Source organism: Tursiops truncatus, chromosome 18 (assembly GCF_011762595.2).
Source record: "Tursiops truncatus isolate mTurTru1 chromosome 18, mTurTru1.mat.Y, whole genome shotgun sequence".
NCBI classification, from domain to species: Eukaryota; Metazoa; Chordata; class Mammalia; order Artiodactyla; family Delphinidae; genus Tursiops; species Tursiops truncatus.
In genome coordinates this window covers 15,173,793-15,193,940 of record NC_047051.1, presented here as the reverse complement: position 1 = coordinate 15,193,940, position 20,148 = coordinate 15,173,793, and the positions used below count along the sequence as shown (strand labels likewise).

The following is a 20,148-nucleotide window of genomic DNA, read 5'->3' as shown; positions in this document are numbered from 1 at the left end:
GCCAATATGTCTCTGTGATGGAAAGCTGAAGATACGAGAACACAGCCTAAACTCTTAGCTGAAGGGTGTTTTATTCATGCTTCTTATGAAAACTGGGGGCATTAAGATAGGATCCCATCCCCTTCCCAAAGTAAGTGTTTCTAAAGGTGCTTTACAAATATTCCTGATATTTTATGCTCACCTGGTGGTGGAGAGGGCACTTTCCAAGTCACTTTGAGGTGGAGAGGAACACAAGGGTTTTGTTTGTTTTGCTCTTAATTTTGCTCACTGTCTCATGAAAGTAAACCTTATGGCTTGGATCAATCCCCAGCACGTTCAGCAACAGAGCTGGATTCAAGTAGTATTGGAATAACGTAAGGTCTCTCATTTGAATTGTAAAATATATGTTCACTAGTTCTAAGCTAAATCTGAGCTTCTGAAACTCATAGGAGGGATGGCTTTTAGATACAGATCCGAAGCTAACCACTTTCTCTGGTGGGGACAGAGCTCAGTAGAGCTGGTGAACTTGGTTTGATGTGCTTTATTGAAGATAAGGAGAGCTTCGGAAAGAGTTCCAGATGAGCCAACCTTTCCGGAAGGGCAGGTTGCTCTTACTGTAGATGGTCTGAGGCCGTCTGTTCAGATAAGCAAGTGCTAATGGCTTGAAATCCCCGACATCATTTGTGTTATACAAATGCAAACGTCAGCATTATTATTGTCATTTATATTCTATCTCTAGGCTTCCTTCATTAACATAAACTAAACTGGTTTCAGGCAGAGCTGATTGCTGACAAAGATCCCTCCACCTCCCAAAATGTTCCAACGTCAATTTTCTGGAAAAAAACTGAATCATCAAATTAACCTCTGGTTAATTTCTAGGGCTCTAGAAAAATCCCAACATTTTACGGAGGCAGAAGGTCTGTTAACCAGGAGATGAGCTCTGTATTTTGATAACAGTAGGGTCAAGTCTGATTACAATTAGATAAGCTTCTAAAGTACAACATTAAGTAAGTTTCTTAGCTCTCTGTACCTCAGTTTCAATTTCTGTAAGATATGAATCATGATAATTCCTACATTATTGGTTGGCTTTGAGGACTGATTCAGGTAATAGCTATATAGTGCTTAGTCCATAACTACTGTTGAAAAATGGTGGTTTTTATTAACACCGGGGCCTAAAGAAAATGTGTATATTCTGCTTCAGAGTAAAAAGTGATTTATGGCTTAGAAATGAAAACATTTTGAAACGAGAGGTATATATTTATATTTATCAATATACATATCATCTTGTTTCAGATGATATATAAATCTGAAACAGAGGAGGGTGAGATCTCTCCAAGCTTAGTCTCGGATTGTGGGAAGAGTTTTTCCAGGTTGTAATCTTCTGGAGTGCAGGCATGCAATGTAGCTGTCAAATGTTCTGTTTTCAGTTTGTTGTTCAAACACAAAATTATTTAAAGTATATAACGGCATCATATGAGACAAATCAGTTTTTTCCTCCAGCATGGTATCAGTGATCAGCTAATTGGAAGTTCCATTTTAAAATCTTAAACCTTAGAATATAGAATACTTCAATGTGTTTTAAAGGCTCTATTTACCACAAAATAAAAACCTGGTATTCCAGAGAAATACTCACTATTCATCTATGTTTACTTTCTGGCATAGCAGACTTTGCATATGGGTGGGCTGTGTTGAGTCAGCCAAATCTGAAATTTGATAAACTCTTACCTCCTGTTTTTACACCATAACTGACACAGTCAGTGACTATACATGTCATATTAAAAACACATGTACTCTGACTATACAGTCATTACCTCTTGTTATTGATTTTTATCAACAAATGACAAGCAATATGGTTAGTTACTATAAAATGCTGTTTCTTCTTCCTTCATTCTTTCATTACTGTCGTGGACTCCCAGGGGGTTACAATCACATTTGACACCCTTTCTCTACTGTAATGTTATGGAAATAGGGCAATTTGATTGGAAAAAACTGATTATAGTAAAACAGCAATTAATTCTTACCACTTAACTTGAACATTCATACATGTTAGTTTTCCAAGTAAATAAGTAGAACGCCTTGTTAAACTTCCTTTCTGCCAAAAATGTACTACCATCTGTGATCTACATGGCAGCTTTTTCTTATTTAATACATATGTCCCCCCTTTTTTGGGAAGCATGTTAAGAGCTTTAATATGACATGAAACAGAAATAAAATAGTGAAAACACATTGTGTTTCAAGCATGAGTGCAAAATTCAGATTTGTGATATTCAAAGAATTTGGGATTTCATGTGCCATCCATTAATTTTTATGGCAACTCTCAGTCCTTAATGTTAGAAAAAATTTTAATTGTAATGTGCAGGCTGTTTGGAGTTTGGGAGAGTAATTTTATTGTCTCAAAGTTAGTTAAAGACCTAGTGTTTAAAATAGGCTGAATTTCATTAAATAGTGAAAACCTCCAGTTAGAAAGGTAAAGTGAAAAGCAATGCTATACAAGAAAGAGTTTTGGCCTGAATGCTAGGAGGTCTGAATCCTGGCCCAGCTCTTCACTAACTGTGCGGCCTCGGGCAAATCACTTAACTTTTCATTGTCTGTTTTCTTACCTGTAAAAGGAGGGGTTTGTGTGAGACCTGTAACGATCACCTATAAATCCACCACCCAGATATAACCACTGCCAAAATTTTTTAGCCGACAGTGGTACCTCCAACCTTTTAAATATTGTATCCCCAGCATTGTCGCAATGCCATTATGTATGCTTGGTCCACTTTATTTTAAATGACTATATATGATTCTACCTTACAGGCATTTAACCATTCTCTATTGTTGGTCATTTAGATTATCTCCAAATACATTTTTAGTATTGTTGTAGGGACCCACAGGTAGTCTCTCACTAACACTTAAAGCAAAGGAATAGAGTTTATCGAAGCTGACACACATCTTCATAGCACAATAGAAACTGTTGGATCTCTGGTTTATGATTTGCCCAATGCTTCTCTCCAGTTACAGATTAGTAAGCATCATCTTTATTTGTAATAGACAAATAATCTGACATATCCCGTGTCTTTTGTCCATTTGGAGCAAGATCCTCCCAATCCCAAAGCCTGGTGGCCAGAGCTCATACTCCCAACACCTACGGATGTTCATTTATTCAGCTTTTCTACCTCATCTTATTATTTTTCTTCAAAATGGTGACTATGATAATACGTCAATTCTTTTCTGACTTAGCATTCCTTGTATCTATCAAATACTTTTTTGTGTGTAATTCCTTCAAAGAAATATTGTCAGTATGCATTCCTGATTATTTAAAGAGTGACATAGTCTTAATTCTGACATCAAATATCATATAAAGGAAAATAAACTATTTATGACCTCAAGGAATTTGCCATCAAAACAATGTACTCTGAAAAAAAAAAAGAAAAACCAGTGTACCGTGTGATGCCTGGCACCTGGTCTGTACATAGGAGGTGCTCTACAAGTATTTGCTGAATGAATGACAAAATCCGAAGGAAATTACCCCTCGAGAAAAATAAATGGCTACTTCTGATATTGCTATAACTACCACTTAATAGGCCAGGTTTCGGGACACTGGTTTAAGAAGCTGAAGCTGTGTTGTTTCATATCATTATCTTCTATGGGCAAATTGAAGAAAGCCTGTTTTAAGTTGATAGCAATACCTCCTAATGATTTAGACAAAATATTGGAAATGGGCAGTTCTGGGGAAGGGAAGGTGAAGTATGAAGTTAAGTGCTGTGACTGAAGAATAAGCATCCAGGCTTTTTACTCATTAACTTGGACTTAAATTACCTATTTTTTGATAAGAATTTAAACCAGAGATCAGTGTGTTGGTGGTGAGGGGTAAATATAGAAATTTCTACCTTGGAATTGATCAAAGGGAACCATCCCTCAGTCTTCCTGTCAAGGATGATGTAATAATTACCCTGAAAAGAGGCAGAGGAAAGAATACCACATTGGTTTGTGAGATGGGCTTTGTGAGGATAAACTTCCTTTTTCATTTTAATTGTGCTTACCTGACATGAAACATTTTTCTTCCCAATTTGGCCACATGAACCGATGATAATGACTCACACTTACTTACTAATCAGTGAGAATCATTAGAAAAACCCTTCTAAGCAAACAGCTACCACAAAAAAAAATACTGAAGGAGAAAAGAAATAAACCTTTTTCTCTTAAGCAGAACTAGTGCCAACCTAAATCCTTTGCCATCCTTCAAAGAAAACGTTTACATTTTTTGACTAAAAAAAACCCAAACCACTTCTTTTGTAATCTTTTTTATTATCTTACTATCACTATCATTTTTTTGTGTGTCTGCTTTTTAAAAATCTTTTAAATCAAAACTTCCAGCTCAGTGGAGTTAATCTAAGTAAAATTACTAAAATCTGTGGGATTGGCTGGAGAGAAATACACCACAGTTTTATCGTGGTTATCGCATATTGGGATTACAGGGTATTCATAATTTTCTATCTGTGTGTTGAGAAGATTATGGATGGGAAAGCAAGAAATTGAAGCTCTAGTTCTAACAGCACCACTGTTATTTGTGTGAACTCGGGCAAATCGGTTAGCTTCTCTGTGCCTCGTTTTCCTTACCTATAAATTAAAGGGACCACCAGGATGATCTCCAGGTTTACTTTCAACTTTATCATTCTCCAGGTCTAGCTGAAAAGAAAGTTCAGCTTGATACAACCCTTAGGGAGGGCAATTCGGCAGTGTCTCAAAATTACAAATGCATTTAACTGCTGACCCAGTGATCTCTTTTCTGGAAATTCCTCCTATAGACGTACTTGCACATATGCAAAATGAGTTATATAAGGTTATTCACTACAGAAGAAGGGTTTGTGACCATTAAAGGGTAGAAACAAGCCAAATGTCCACCAGCTTGTATGAGTAGATTGATACATACCAAGGTATTTTAGGCAGCTATAAGAACCTTTAAATATATATTTTTTAATTTTTTGGAACCACGTGTCAGGGACATTGGTGCTTGTAGGTACTCTGGGCCTGCTTCAAGTCAAATTTTTAAAAAAGACCAAACAAAAGCAAATATGTCACTTACAGAAACAATTAGGCAGGATAGCTCAGAAGATTTCAAGGATCTGGGGAGAAAGTTTGTAAGAAAACCCTCTTAACCAAATACTTTCCTGCAACTGAGGCCCTGAAAAACCGGAATTGAAATGAAGGCAAGGCCAAATTTGCCAGCTGGCTTCCTTTGCCAAGAATGACCCACTAGGGCACCGCCTATTCGAAGGGTGCGGCCGTTCGAATGGGGGCTGCCCCTGCAGAGTGCAGTGGCAAAGGTTGAGGGAAGCAGTAGTTCTACATTACGGCCTTCCTTTCAGCTCGTCTGGGTTACTGAGGTCCCCTAGCGGCGGGCAGACGAGGCCCGAACAGTCCAAATTTGATAGAAAACGCAGAGACCGCAAAACGAGGGTGGGAACCAACCCTAGCTTCCATCTATCAGGCTCACAACCTCCACCCAGCCCCCTTATCACTGGAAAGCTGTTGTGATAAGCGGATTATGAAGAAATAGGAGTTTGGACGAGTGAGAATGTCAAGGAGGAATAAATCTTTCAGTCTTTTCAAACTTCTGTAAACGAGGCCTCATTTTCTTTAGATGCCACTTTTTCAACTGAAGAACCACCTGTCAGAAACAGGGATTTTTTTTTTTTTTTTTGGAATTGGGAGCTGTCATTTTGGACAAGATATTTAAAACCCTACGGTCAATCTTCCATCTTAAGTGATCCCATCCCTCTGAAAGGAAATGCCTTCCATATTCCTCCTAAAAAAAAAAAAAATGCAAAAGTAAACAAAACTTGACGACTGTTTCTTCTGCTCCCTGAGACACAAGGGCCATTGTCTTCCTACCTTTTGCCCCACTGATCTCGGCAGGACGTCCTGGACCTGGAGCCCAGATGGGGAAAGGTGGGGTGGGTTGATGGACGCACGGGGCAAGCGGCCTAAAGGAACATCTGGGAGTGGGGCAGGGCTGCACCCCAAGGCTTTGGTCCTCTCCCTTCTTCCATTTTCACTTCTCAACACCTCAGCACTTCCATTCTAAATAGCAAAGAAATGGCAAGCAAACAGTTAAACTTAATTAGGGTAAGTAATAAAGTGACAAGGCTCTCACTAAATGCTCTCCTCTGACCCCTTCCCCGTCGCCCCCGACTGACTCAGTGGAGGGTCTGAGATTCCCGCCCAAGGGAAGAGGGCACGAGGATGAGGATGCCTTTGGGCCCGAGGGTGCGTGTGACGTAGGACCATCTTCGGCCCACGCCGAGCCCCCTTCCCTCGTTTCTAGTTAAGTCAAGAATGTAGTGAACCCGGCTGGTGGCTGCTGGACTGGACAACTGGCCCCCGTCTACATCCAACCGCAGAGGCTCAGCCCGCGGGTGCGGACAGGTGGGTTCCCGGCGCGGAAGCTGCAGCGACTGCGTCGTCCGCGCGGACTTGACCGTCAGAGCCCTTGCCCCGGGGGGCGTGTGCGGCTCGCGCCGGGGCCGGAGGACTCGACACGTCGCAGGGAAAACAAAACAAAACAAAACAAAAACAAAACCCACCGACTTCCCCACGTTTCTCTGCAAAGAAATCGTGGGCAGAGTCGAGAGGGGGCGATTGAGCAGAATGCAGCGAGGCCGCCTCCGCCCGCCCGCCCACCCAGCGCCCCCGGAGCGCTGAGCGTCCCCGGCCCCCGCCCGGCCCGGCTTTGGGCCCCGAGCGGAGGTCGAGGCGAAGCGAGCGACTCGTTCCACTCGGGCTTCCCGAGTACTCTCTGGTCCTCAGTAGTAAACAAAGTGTCGCCGTCGCCTCCACGTTGGTTTTCCTCCTAGCAATCAAAACATTGGGAGGGCGAGAGACTCACAGAAACACTCGAGAATTACCAGAAAATAATAACAGAGAGCTTAAAAAAAAGAGTGAGAGAGCGAGAGTGTGTGTGCGTGTGTGTGTGGGAGAGAAAAACACCCCACTACCCCCCACCAACCCACTGCGGCCTCCCGGTGGAAAACCGGGCCCCGCCCAGGCCGGCGTCCACTGGCTGCCTGGGCGGAGCCGCCGCGCGCTCATTGGTCTCTCGGGCTGTCAGTCAGGGGCGGGCCGGCGCGCGCGCCGCCGCGGGCGGGGGACGGCGGCAGATCCAGTAAGTCGGGCGGCAGCGTAGTCGCTGCAGCTGCCGCCGTCGCCGCCACATTCAACAGGCAGCAGCGCCACGGTCGCGCAGCCCGGGAGAGTGAACGGTCCGCGGCGTCCGTCCGTCCTTCGTTCCACGGGCCGTGTCAGCAGGAGCGCGACGCCGGCGCTGCCGGGGCCCGGTGACTCTGGCCTGCCGTCCCGTCCGTGCAGCGGACCCGGAGGAGCCTAGATGTTGATGGACCTGTGAAGTTAAGTTCTGGGCTCGCGCTTCCACTCTGCCGCCGCGCCTTCCTCCCGGTTTCCGTCCGCTCGTGGCACCGACATCAACCCCCCCCCCCCCCGCCCCCCGCGCCCGGCCCCGGCAAATCTCGGACCGGCTCTTCTCGCTCTCTCTCCTCGGCCCCCGGTGCTGCACTCTCTCACTTCTTGGCAGTCCCGCGGCTGGGGGAGGGGCCGGGGTCACCATGGCCGAAGCGCCCCAGGTGGTGGAGATCGACCCGGACTTCGAGCCGCTGCCCCGGCCGCGCTCGTGCACCTGGCCGCTACCCAGGCCGGAGTTTAGCCAGTCCAACTCGGCCACCTCCAGCCCGGCGCCGTCGGGCGGCGCGGCCGCGAACCCCGACGCCGCCGCGGGCCTGCCCTCGGCCTCGGCGTCCGCTGTCAGCGCCGACTTCATGAGCAACCTGAGCCTGCTGGAGGAGAGCGGGGACTTCCAGCAGGCGCCCGGCTCCGTGGCGGCAGCCGCGGCGGCGGCCGCGGTGGCGGCGGCGGCGGCCGCAGCTGCCGCCACCGGGGGGCTGTGCGGGGACTTCCAGGGCCCGGAGGCGGGCTGCCTGCACCCGGCGCCGCCGCAGCCCCCGCCGCCCGGGCCGCTATCGCAGCACCCGCCCGTGCCCCCCGCCGCCGCCGCCGGGCCGCTAGCGGGGCAGCCGCGCAAGAGCAGCTCGTCCCGCCGCAACGCGTGGGGCAACCTGTCCTACGCCGACCTCATCACTAAGGCCATCGAGAGCTCGGCCGAGAAGCGGCTCACGCTGTCGCAGATCTACGAGTGGATGGTCAAGAGCGTTCCCTACTTCAAGGATAAGGGCGACAGCAACAGCTCGGCTGGCTGGAAGGTGAGTGGCCTCGGGGCTAACGGCCGGAGCGGGAGGGGGGCTCGGGCAGCCTGCCTGCCTCCTCCTGAGGTCGCGGTGGGGCAGATGAGGGGGCGGCTGGGCAAGTTTGCTTGGCCTGAAAGTGCAGAGCACGCGGGCAGCGCGTGAAGGGAGCGGGCGAGAAGCGGCAGGGGTGGGTTGTGGGGCTTGACCCGGACTCGTCGGGGGACCTGAATAAGTGTCTCTGCGCGCGCTCTAGTGAGAGTTGGAGCGGGACGGGGAATGGGCTCGTTGAGACCTAAGGGAGTGAAAAAAGTACGCCAAGAAGTGGACCTCCGAGCGGGCAGAAAAGTTCGCCAGTGGAAGGAAAGGGGGGTTCACTGGGAGCTGCTCCGCCACGGCCCGCGCGGACTCGTGCAGCTGCTGCTTTTCTTCCAGGACCTCGGGGGTGAGGGCGGCTCCCCTCCGCCCCCGCGGCGCGCGTCCTCCTAGCCCCGGGACGCCCCGCGGAGCCGTTTCCGCCGCTCTGGGCTGGGGAGAGCGTGGCGAGGGGCCTCAGAGCCCCGCCGCCAGGGGACCGGGCTGCAGGTGGAGGGGACAGGCAGGGCGCGAGCCGGGAGGCCCGTCGGGGATGGCCACGCAGATTTTGGAGGCCGGTGTGCATTTTGTTTTGTTTCGATTTTATTCGAAGTGGCCTCGAGTGCGGGGGGCCGGGAGCGCCCATCCCGAGGTAGCGCCTCCGACACGTGCGAAGGGGCGGCCACCGCCTGCGGAGCGCCGGCGCCCGGCCGCGCGGGGCGAGCTAAAGTTCAAGTGTGACCCTCGGCGGGGGCGGGAGCTGGCGACGGCGAGGGAGGGGCCGCGGGCGCAGGAAGCGAGTGCCTTTAAAGGGCCAGCGCGCCCTGGCCTTGCGTGCCTCCGGGCCCGGCCTCGGCGCCGCGCGGCCAGCTCTTATCTGCGCCGGGAGGTACCCCCAAACTTGGCCTCGCCCAAGGTTCAAGGCCTTTAATTAGGCGAGGAGAGGCTCCCCCGGATGACCAGGGCCGGGGGCGTGTATAATCTCTTGCTTTGCCACCTCAGTGCCTTCGAGCACGGAGCTACGGATCCGAGGGGCAAGGCGGGGGGCTTTGACACTAGTGTTTTGGGGGAGTTGGAGTGGAGGTTCGAATCTAGGGAACCGTAGGGAACTTCTGCCTGCATGGAGGCCTGTAAAGGAGGTGCCTCGCACTTTTTGCCTTTCTGAGAGAGACAGGCAGACAGACCCGAGGAGAGACTCTGTGGGCAGGCACGTCCCTACCCCGACGTGGAGAAGGCCCTGGGACCCTCGGGAGGTCAGGCTCGGGGCTGGCGGTGCGGAGGCTTACCGGCCGTGCGTTCGCCCTGCGGCTGCCAGAAGCTGCCAGTTTCTCACTGTCACAGGTGGAAGGATCGATGCGAAGGTTCTCTAGTTGAGCTAACCTCCTTCCTTACCCCTCATCCGGACTGTACAGCATAATACAGATTTTCCTTTGCTAAGCACTTGTTACACCAAGGTGGTTTTACATACACTGTTATCTTTGTGGTTAATGTGTGTAAAAAAGGTTAAGTTAATCACTTCGTATTAAAGTTCCTGGAGAAGGAGTCAGGATCTTATTTTTTCCAAAGCGTATTTTAGAGTAAAGGCATCACTTATAACCTCATTACTAGGCATTACGTGCAATTTTACCAAGTGCTTCAAAAAGGTAAGGTGCCTCCTTACTTTAAGCTAGGTATATATTCTTTTAAGTCAGAAAATCGGGGTTGCCTGCCAAATCCAATTTTACTTTAACATTTGAATTTAAGTATTTGACTGACTTGTTTATTTATCAGTCCTACTTGAGCTGTTACAAAGCATTTGCTGTTAAAAAAGCCATTTTTTTCGTTGTTGTTGGGCATTCAAGGTACAGTATGTACTTACACCTTTTCTCATGTCCTTGGGAATGGATACAGCCTGCTTCAGCTTGCTGGAGTGGCGTTCTTTAAAGATAGGGAAAGGCAGAGTTTGGGGATTATTTTTAGTTTTGCCTCTCAAATGGCCTTAAGTCAAGGTATTCTTAAACTATTGTAGGACTATAACTTAAACGTTGAAGCTTTAGTGCTTTTTATAAAAACAGATTCTAAGGCCAAATCATCCCCCCCCCCGGCCATTTTTATTAGGTTCTTTACTTGTTCTAATTTTTTCCCCAAATGCAATTGTAAGTTTTTAGAAAAAATTTACTGGTCAGAGCTAGAAGATCTATTAAATGTTAGTGAGAATTGTCTGTCCAGAATTGGAGGCCAGGTAGCAGCTCCCAGTGGAAACCTAGTGGAGCTTTGGGAGAGAGCAGGCTGCCATTCTCAAGTGAGGAAATATTTCAGGTGCAATCAGAGTCAGTTGGTGGAAGTCAGATTACAGCAAGCACATTTTCACTTTGAGTAAAAGGGTATTTTAAGAAGAAAAGAAACAACCTGAAGTGTTTCTAACTCACAGCTAGTCTTCTGGTTGGAGTTTTCATAAAAATGAGTTACTTGTTAAAACTAAGTTTCACTCTCAGATCTGAAAAACTTGCTTGTTTTAAACATTCATAAAAAGGAGAAATTTTACTATGACTTTTAGCTTAAAAAAATTCAGTTCTAAAATGCAAATCGACCAAAACTTAACTGTTTGAGGACTGAGGAGAGGCTGCTTTGGAACTAAATTATTTCCTGTGATTTACTACAGGGAATTAGACTGAATCTTTAAGTAAATATAGTTTCTTGTGCTTTACTTCCTGGGGCCTGCCTGAGAATTTGAAAGTCATTTGCATGGGACAAAATGGTTGGAAAGCTGTTGAAAAGTTCAAAACCTTTTAGTTCCTTCAACACTGGTAGTATTTGTGGGGTATGCATTTTGTATTTGTAGGAATGGTATGTTAAATCTGCTTTGCAGTTGGTTAGAACTGTCATAAGGTTACACACAAAGTGGAAGTTGAGACTTTTGGAAATCCCGGGATCTTTTAAACCCATGTACAGTATTTATACATAGTGAAACTTCATTTCCGTGACCTGTTATTTTTTCCCCCCCTATATAGAAAGCTTTCTAGAGCTTGGGAAGTAATATTGTGAGCTCTGGCTCTGTGTTTTGTTTTTTTAATAGTTGTTTTGAGTTGACTTTTGTGTTTTGCTTTGAAATTATTTGGAACACAATGTAGATTAAAAGAATGCTTCAACAGTAGAACTTAACACTTGTTAAAATTTTAAATTGTTTTATTATGAGATATCACAGATATTCTTTATTTTGGAATAAGATTTCTTTAATTTTGTCTGTGAACTGAGAGTGCATTTCCTCGTATTTAAAAGTTCATATCTATTCTATTATTAGGGTTTGCAACCTGCAGGTGAGTAATTTAGCCACAGAGGTTCCACGGCAGGGATGATGGCTGCTTTCTTGCTGCACTGTCACGTTTGACAGAATCCTGGTGAGGATTACTGAAATCACCTTACTTAAAGCCTTTCTTACAGTTGGGTGAAAATCTCAATATATGTATTTGGGGAAAGGAGCATGAGGAAAGAGAATTGGGAAAGGGCATAATACAGCGAAGTATGCTCTAAGGCTGAAAGTTATGTGGGACTGATGTGACCATGTCTCATGGCTGAGATATTTTGTTCAGAAATTCCCAAATAGTTGTCAAATATGAATACCTTAGTTGCTCCTCATAGGAACTTTATTTTGATTTTACTTTCGGTCTTGTGGCACATCCTTGGGGAGATGTGGCAGGAGGGGTGGCTTCTATTTTTGAATGATACTCAGCTTTGTTTTTCTTTTTTAAAGTGGCAGACATTTGAATACTGGAAAGAAGGCATTTTTAATTCTCATGTAAACTTCAAAAAAGGTTAAAGTTTGTTGAGGCACCCCCTTCCCCCATTACTGAAAGGCCATCACGTTGGCGATGGACACAAATATCGCCAGCTATCATGAGCTGCACAGGGGTCTTCTAAGTGGATGTATGAAATGGAGAGGGAGGAGCGAATACTCAGTGGTTGGTTAGAATCCCTAATAGGGTGCCAACTTTTTGCTCGCCCTTGCGCTCTAACCTCTTCATCCAAGCTTCTAAACTGCAATTCTGTGTGACTTTCTAAGAGAACATCTGTCTGTATTGGCCTGGAATTTCTTTAGGAAGCCCTATTTGCATTTTTCTGGAACGCTCTGCCCTTGGAAACTACCCAGTACCCTGGCATCATGGGAATTGACTCTGCCAGTTTTTTTTGTCTTCGTGTGCCATCACTTTGGGGCTTCCTGGAATCCTCTTAGCAAGGCAGTGTAAACCCCATGGTGATGCGAGAGAGCAAAGGAGTTTGCACTTGTGCTCTGCATGGAATGAGCAGAGTGGGTTCAGCCCTGCCTCTGTGCACCTCAGGACTTGCCTTGGCCTTCATAGTAACAAGTTGCAGAGACTTGCACCCGCCCCTTGGGTCAGATGACCACCTTTTCTTGGTGCAGTTGTTCCTCAGCTGTGAACCAGAGAAGACCAGATGAACTTGAAGGTGTTTATTTTGCTGTCTGAGGGGTAAAGGCTTGTATTCCAACGGATATGCTGTATACGAATGTACAGTGTATACAGTGCACAGTAAGGTGTAGAAGGAGTCCCCCTTTTTGCTAATTCTTGATAAGGACCAACAACACTCAAGTCAGTGGCACAGAACTTCTTTGCAGAGTATTACTACTTTTTTTTTATTGGGGTCTTCTACAGAACATAAGAAACATGCAAATGAATAATTGAACATTATTGATTTCATATGGTTCAACCTTTAAGGAGAACTTTTTTTCCACTGGCATCCCAGTTTACTCCACTCAGTCTGCCTATGGTTCATTGACTTGTGGGTTAAGCAGTGCAAATAATGAATCTTGCCTTCCTTCCCCCTTCCCCCTGGCTCTTTTATCCATCCTCATATAGCTTTGATATAACCAAAAGAAAAGAAAAGCAAGCTAATTTTGATATTGGGCCACATAAAATTGAAAAGCTAGATCTGCAACCGTTTTTCAGTTTATTTAGTGAATTTTCACCTTAATGCATTACTTAAATAAGGACATAAATTCAACTTGTGTCCTTTTTTTCAGGCCATATTCCTTATAGAAAAGAAAAATGACAGAGCTGCGTGATGAGCTTCTGTAGCCCCCAAGTCTGGGTTTCTGATGATTGCCGAAGCTGCACTCTTTATGGTCTAAGTTCTTCCCTTTTCTCAGTTTTCCCTTGACCTCTCAGTAGAAATCCTTTCTTACCTTGGGCTCAGTTACATTGTCCTGATCCTTGCCCGCATTCTGGCTTCTCCTCCAGTTGGTTCATTTTTCCTTCTATGCTCAGTTGTAAGTATGCCTAGGACTAGGTGTAGACTTATTTTGATTCTTTCCTGGATAACTTACCCCTTTATTGTCCAAGTCTCCAGTTACCTTAAGGCTGTAGATGTCCCACTTTCACCTCCAATTCGACATGTCTAAACCCAAGCATACTATATTTCTTATTCCTCTCAGATGAGGTTCCCATCTTGAGTTCCCTGATTTGGTTAATGGTCTTTAGCCCTTTCCCCCATTTTCACTCCTCGATGTCCCCTTCAGCACTTTCTTCTCAAGGTGTTAGTGTCCCCAAGTCTGTTAGCTCTTCTTTCTCAGGGTCTCTTGAGACTTTCACTTCCCAGCTTCTAACCACTCCCCGGGTTAACTCTTATATCAGGCCCAGTCCATCCTATCCCCAGGGCTTGGAGCTTCCTGTGCGTCTACTGGAGCTTCCATAAATTCTGCTTAGTCTGCAAGGTTCAAGTCAGTTCCATCAACTTTCAACCTTGGCTTGTGTCTGAAGGCATTTTCGATTCTCTGAGTGAATGCCTGGTAACCGCTTAATTCCTGCTGCTGCAGGAATTTTATTTTATTCTTGCTGTACGCGGGCCTCTCACTGCCGTGGCCTCTCCCGTTGCGGAGCACAGGCTCCGGACGCGCAGGCTCAGCGGCCATGGCTCACGGGCCCAGCCACTCCGCGGCATGTGGGATCTTCCCGGACCGGGGCACGAACCCGTGTTCCCTGCATCGGCAGGCAGACTCTCAACCACTGCGCCACCAGGGAAGCCCTGCGTATTTTAATTTAACTTTAACATCTGCATGTTTTTGGTAGCTCAGTTATGTTGTAAATACATGGGTGGAAAAAATTTTTTCTTGAGACATGGATCTTTTCTGTTTCAGCTTCCTCTGTGTTCAAGATGCTTACATTCTGACATAGGGAATATAGCCAATATTTTATAATAAGTATAAATGGAGTATAACCTTTAAAAATTGTGAATCACTGTATTGTATGCCTGTAGGTTATAACTTACATGATATTGTACATCAATTATACTTCAGTAAAAAAGATCACATTCTGTAATACTTGAGGATAATTTTATTAGTAGTATTACTAAAGAACAGTGATTATTTTCAGTCTATAGTCAAAGTATTTCTTTCCCATTTGTTGAATGATTATTGTGTATAAGTTGTATTAGATGCATTTGAATGATAGAAAAATGATTCAAGTGTGGATCCTGTAGGGAGATTAGATGTGACACATAATAACTATGATACATGGTAGCATGGTTAAGTGCCTTCGAGAAAAATGGAGTTCTGGGTTGGCCATTTAGGTGGGCCTTGAAAATGGGATGTTATTCTCCCAAGATTTCATTATAAAATATTTCAAACATTCAGCAGAGTTGGAAGAATTCTCCCCTGAACACCCATATACCTACCACTTAGTTTCTACTTCTGCCATTTTATTATACTTGCACATCCATTGGCACATCCATCTTCCCATCAATCCCTCTTAGTTTTTAAAATTTATTTTTGGAATGATGGACTGGCATTCATAAAGGCACGAAAATTGGGGAAACAGTTTCTCTGAGTGATGGATGTATGCAACACACAGAGAAGGTTTGAAAAGTGTAGGAAGGAAAGTTTCTATTGTCAGACTGAACTTGGACTTTATATACATTATGAAAATAATATTGTGTTATAGACCAAGTTTTTCTATGAGACTGTATGTTTGTTTTTGTAATATAAGAAATTATGAAAATAGGATTATATTTTTAGTTTTTTAAATGCAATTTCTCAGAAACGTGTTCATGTGTAAATATAGAGCATGGAATGCAGTATAAAGACAATATGCTGCATTTGATTTAAAACTGATATACAGAATTTGGTAATGCAGGGAACAGATTACGTAATTGCCAATGCGACATTGTCATAGTAGACATGTATAAAATGTTTAGATTTTTGCTTGGTTTGTTCTTTAAAATCAACTTTCACGCCAGGTGTCCTGGGGGCAGAGTGATTCAAACAAAGAAAGATCACTATTGATTGTAATTCTTACTGGTTTATTTTTAAGTGAGATATCTTGAAGTTGAAGTTAGCAACCTTTAAATATACTTAGGGCAATTACGAGTGAAAGTTATATTGACTTGAAAAGATGCTTTACAATTTAAATGTCAGTTCTCATATTGTATTAGCTAAATATTAGCTATCCTTGATAGCTTTCTCATTGTATTATATCTTTACCCACTAACCCAAGTACAGGATGAAGAAGGTTATAATGAGATGTCTCAGCAGATCCAGAGGAGGTTAAATTTGGATAGGCTAAACCCCAAATAGATGCCAAGCAGATAGACATAACTGCATGTATTCAGAATGCTTGGAATGAGTCGGATTAGCTTTCGGTGAACTAAAAGGTTTAAACGATAAAAACTCTACTGTGGCACATCAAAAGGCAGATATACAGATTTATTAAAACTTATTAGCCATTTTAGAAATGACAGGTGTTGAAGAAATGTAGGAAACTATTTTACTAGTGTAAGTAGTAGCAGGTAGCACTTTATTCAAAAGATACCCTGCTGTGGGGCGGGGGACAGTGAAGCAAAAATAGACTGCAAAACTCACCACTGTGAGGTTTTGTTAAATGAGCAAGTTACCTTCCACATGGATGAAACAGCTTTCAAAGCACGCCAGGCCATCACAGTTGCGTGGCTGCTAATGATGTCAGGGTAAACTAGTCAAACGCAGGTAGGAAACAATATGGAATTGGCCAATCTAATTTTTTCCCGCTATTAATGTTTGTAGATTGAGTGAGGGTCAAAATTGCAGGCTGTGTCTTTGGTCTTTTCATTCCATAAGTAGAGAGAGATGTGAAACATCTTCATTCTTCAACGTGAGGGGTTTTACCTCCCTCTGGGAGGAGAGTCAGAAGCAGTGTAGAGATCTGTGGGAGGATAGGTCATTTCTTCCAAGGTAGCCCCATTCCTGCTGACACTAAGTCATATGAGTTCTTTAACTCTTAGTGATCGTGGGTGGCACTGCCGTCTTTTGAGAAGAGAATGTCACCTCTGAAGCATGTGGCCCACTGGTCTGGGCTGTGCTTTTACCTGCAGCAAGCCCTGCGCCTCTTAGTTACACCCCTGCTAGCCACATGCGTGGAAATCCCGAGGCTGCCACCTTTTTTGAGTGTGACTTGGTTCTGAAAATCTCTGTGTAGATCTTTGACCTGAAAAGAAAATCTTTTTCTGCCTTGATTAATTTTCCCCCTAGATGATATTTGTGTTAATTACAGTGGCGTTCTTTCTGTGGCTTAAGTTACAGAGCTGATCCTAATACTAAACTCCATGACCTTAACAGCTCTGGAGATGCTGTTTAAAAGCAAACAGCTGATTAAAAGCAAAACTGTAACGAGAGACAGGGTGGCAAGAGCCAGTGGCCTGTGTCCATTTGTTTTTCCTCTGTTTAAGTCAAACAGATATTTCTCAGTTGCCATTCCTCCCAAATCTAGAAAATGGGTCATGGTTTTGTGAATCTCTCCTTTTGTTATATTAGAGATTTGCTAAGAACCAGGGTTGAGAAAAAATGTTTTTCTGTTTACAGCCATGATCCCGAAGTTGTTACACAGCTGCCTTTGCATTGCTAGTGAGGGGCCTGGTTTGCTGAGTTAAAACTTTGAAAGTAGCTAAAGGAACCTGGCTTCAGGAAGGGGGAGGGGACCTCAGTGGTTGCGTTCTGTACCTGCAGTAAAAAAGTCTCAAAGAGCATGATTAGCCCCCTCAGTCTTATTTGGACTCAAGCCAAGAGAGAGGCCTAGCGAAGGAAGGAGGGAGAGGAGAACCAGTTTGGGTTTTGTGGGAAGGTCTGGAGGCACTTAGCGCCTTCCAGCACTGCCCCCCAAATCAGTTTTTCTATTTTAGTTAGAAAATCAGTGCTTTTCCTCCACTAGTATCATGTCTCAGAAGCCCACCATGCAGGTGGCTTGAGGGAAGACCCATCTTGTCCGAGCTGAAAATGCCTGCACACAGAACTGGGGGCGGGGGCGGTATCTTTGCAGTGGTGTTTGAGGGTAAGAGTGAAAAGGGTCTGTCTGAAAAGAAATGCATTTGAATTTCAAGTCCAATTTGGAGAGATAAATTATGACTGAATTACATAATTCCTAGACTTGTAAATATTGTGCATCCTTCAAAGGTTGAAAACAAAATAACCATATAAATATCTGGATATGGTCTATATAAGTAAATATATCATACCTCAGACAGCTTGGTTGCTTGGAAGCTAGGTCAAAGGAAATGGTTTGCATATGGTTTAGCTAGAGGCTCTTATTTTGGCAGATTCTCGAGGCAGTGTATTTTACTGCACTCCTATTTTGACATGAATTTTTTCACTTGTTAAGTGTAGGGTTGCATCAAGATAGGTGCATTCGAGATGTTATAGCGTCTTTATTCTGTGATGCTTGATTTGCGGAATCATCGATTTGTCACACCAGTGAGTGTTCCTTGTCAAGTTTCAGCCCGCCAAACTGTGATTTGAATACTGGAGAAACCCAGCTACCTTAAGGCAGGCGTTACATCACCTGTCTGTTCTGCAGGGCCAGCTCTGAAGGGGTTGGAGGGGAGGTAGTTGCAGAGGGGAACTTGTTGAACTTGGAAATATCAACGGAGGTTGTTTGTGTACCTGGTACCTCACTGGTTTGGTTGCATCTCTCTAAACTTGAATGGAAACGTTTTTTCTCTGGATGGGTAGATATGCATGCCATCATGAAATTTACATGCAATGAATGTGAAAGCTTCCTGTGGACCATCCTACTGAGAGACCTTTTTGTAATCTGTGTGACTGTATTGGTCTCTCTCCTTCAGCCTTTTGGAATTTAACTTTCTCTTTAGTGGCCCATTATGACATTTGCATACATTGAATGTGAAAAATTCCTCCTATACACTCACTCTTCCGTTACCTGTGGGCCCAGAGGGTTTCTTGACCCCTTTAGAATTCATGAAATAGAATGACTTATGTAGGGCCTGGATTTATATTTACTGTATACATTTGCATTAACGTGCAGCCTTTCAGATTGTGATCTAACACTGATTTTAAACACAGTATTTGATGGCTTTACATTTTAGAAGAGGTCACCATAATGGTTTTTATTATCTTCTGAAATACGTGGGATAATTAAAAAATTAATGCTAAAGAAATTTTTTTAGGGTTAAAAATTCCTATAATTAGGCATGTTTTGATGCGATTTACATCCTCTTTTTTGCTTCTGTAGTGGATACTTCCCCAGCTGTGACCACATTGCTTTGTAGTAGTCCTGTATTATTATATTCCAGTATTTCTGAGGTGCTTCCTTAAGGTGCTTTATATTTCTTGAAATGCCATTTTGACGCCTTTGATAATTATACTGAGAACATATTTTTAAAAAGCAGAAGTCACATTAAAATTTTGTAAGAATGATTGTCAAAAGCTTCAAGAATTACTTTCCCCACACTTCAGTGCTTAGGCGGGTCCTTGAGTTGGAGGACTAGTGCCCCCCTCCCCCCCCCCCCCCCCCCCCCCCCCCGTCTGTCACCATCGTTTCAGAGATCCTTTCAGAGACTGCCCTTCCTCATGATCTTTTTAGCCTGAATTTCTCACTGTGCTGTCTAACTCAGAAGTAAATATTCTTAATCTGTTCAGCCTAGTTGTTACAAGCCATTTAGTGAGTAGCTTGAATATTAAAGTTTGTGCCATTGCATTCCTTAGTGTGACTGCTTTATTTTGAGCTAAAGGGTGGGTAGAGAATAAAATGGAGAGAATATTGATACTGATACAACCCATATTTACGCTGAGTGTTTTTTCTCCACGAACAATGGGACGGTGCATGTTTGAAGTTAATCAGTTTCAGAATTTACCTTTTGATTGCATGCCTTATAAATTGTATTTCTAAGAAAAAAATTAAAAATACTGATTATTGTGCTGTGTGCTCCCGTTGAATAATGTAAATGATCTTGGGTTATATCAAATGCTGAATGTATTCCTAGAAGGAATTCCTGCTTAAATTTCTTTCGTGATGAAACTATGGAGACATTTTAATCAAAGACAAGCTGTTGATGGCTATGTTCTTAGACTAACCATAATTTCTGCCTATATTTATATTTAAAAGCCAAGAAGAGAAAAGGGAAAACACGTTCAGTCCTGGAAGTCTTGAGCTGAGATCGATTCCACTGCGATTGACAACTCAGGGCCTGCAATTAAGCCTCATTTACACTCCCCACCTCCATTTGTGTTTCAAATAACTCTCTTAAAAGAGTCCTGGAAGGAAGAATTAATGAAGTCAGAGGATAACATGAAAACTTAAAACATTTCAGAGGGATTCCTTTCATGACTAAATTCTTTGTGATCCTTAACTGTGTGAATACACCCCTGGGATTGGAAATGGAGACACATCCCTCCCTTTAATCACGTGCCCCATTCAGCTTGTTTCTGGGTGGCTTGCTGAGACTGTTTCAGGGACTCACTTAAAACAATGACATTGAATTTTATTAAGCAAACGTTCAAGTCCACCACCTGCCTTTTGCACAAAAGCTCACCTCTCCTGGTGAGCTATCCTTGCTCCCCTGGGCTGCTGTCTTGTTACTCAGGCCTGAAACAAGGTAGCAG

The 20,148-nt window shown here is 44.3% G+C and overlaps 2 protein-coding genes across 2 annotated transcripts in view; one reads left to right on the top strand and one right to left on the bottom strand.

Moving 5' to 3' along the window:
• LOC109550185 (uncharacterized) overlaps nt 1-7,053 on the bottom strand; it is a 38,000-nt gene extending 30,947 nt beyond the window's left edge. Inside the window, exons 1-4 of the mRNA XM_073795486.1 lie at nt 6,975-7,053; nt 6,312-6,760; nt 5,857-6,045; nt 3,852-3,914 (exon numbers count right to left, since the gene is read on the bottom strand). Coding sequence (XP_073651587.1) covers nt 3,852-3,914; nt 5,857-6,045; nt 6,312-6,760; nt 6,975-7,053 — 780 coding nt within the window. The remainder of the gene's footprint in view (nt 1-3,851; nt 3,915-5,856; nt 6,046-6,311; nt 6,761-6,974) is intronic.
• A 53-nt stretch (nt 7,054-7,106) lies between these two features.
• Nucleotides 7,107-20,148, top strand: part of FOXO1 (forkhead box O1) — a 92,604-nt gene continuing 79,562 nt past the window's right edge. Inside the window, exon 1 of the mRNA XM_019936686.3 lies at nt 7,107-8,234. Within this exon, the coding sequence (XP_019792245.1) occupies nt 7,584-8,234 (651 nt within the window). The 5' untranslated portion in view covers nt 7,107-7,583. The remainder of the gene's footprint in view (nt 8,235-20,148) is intronic.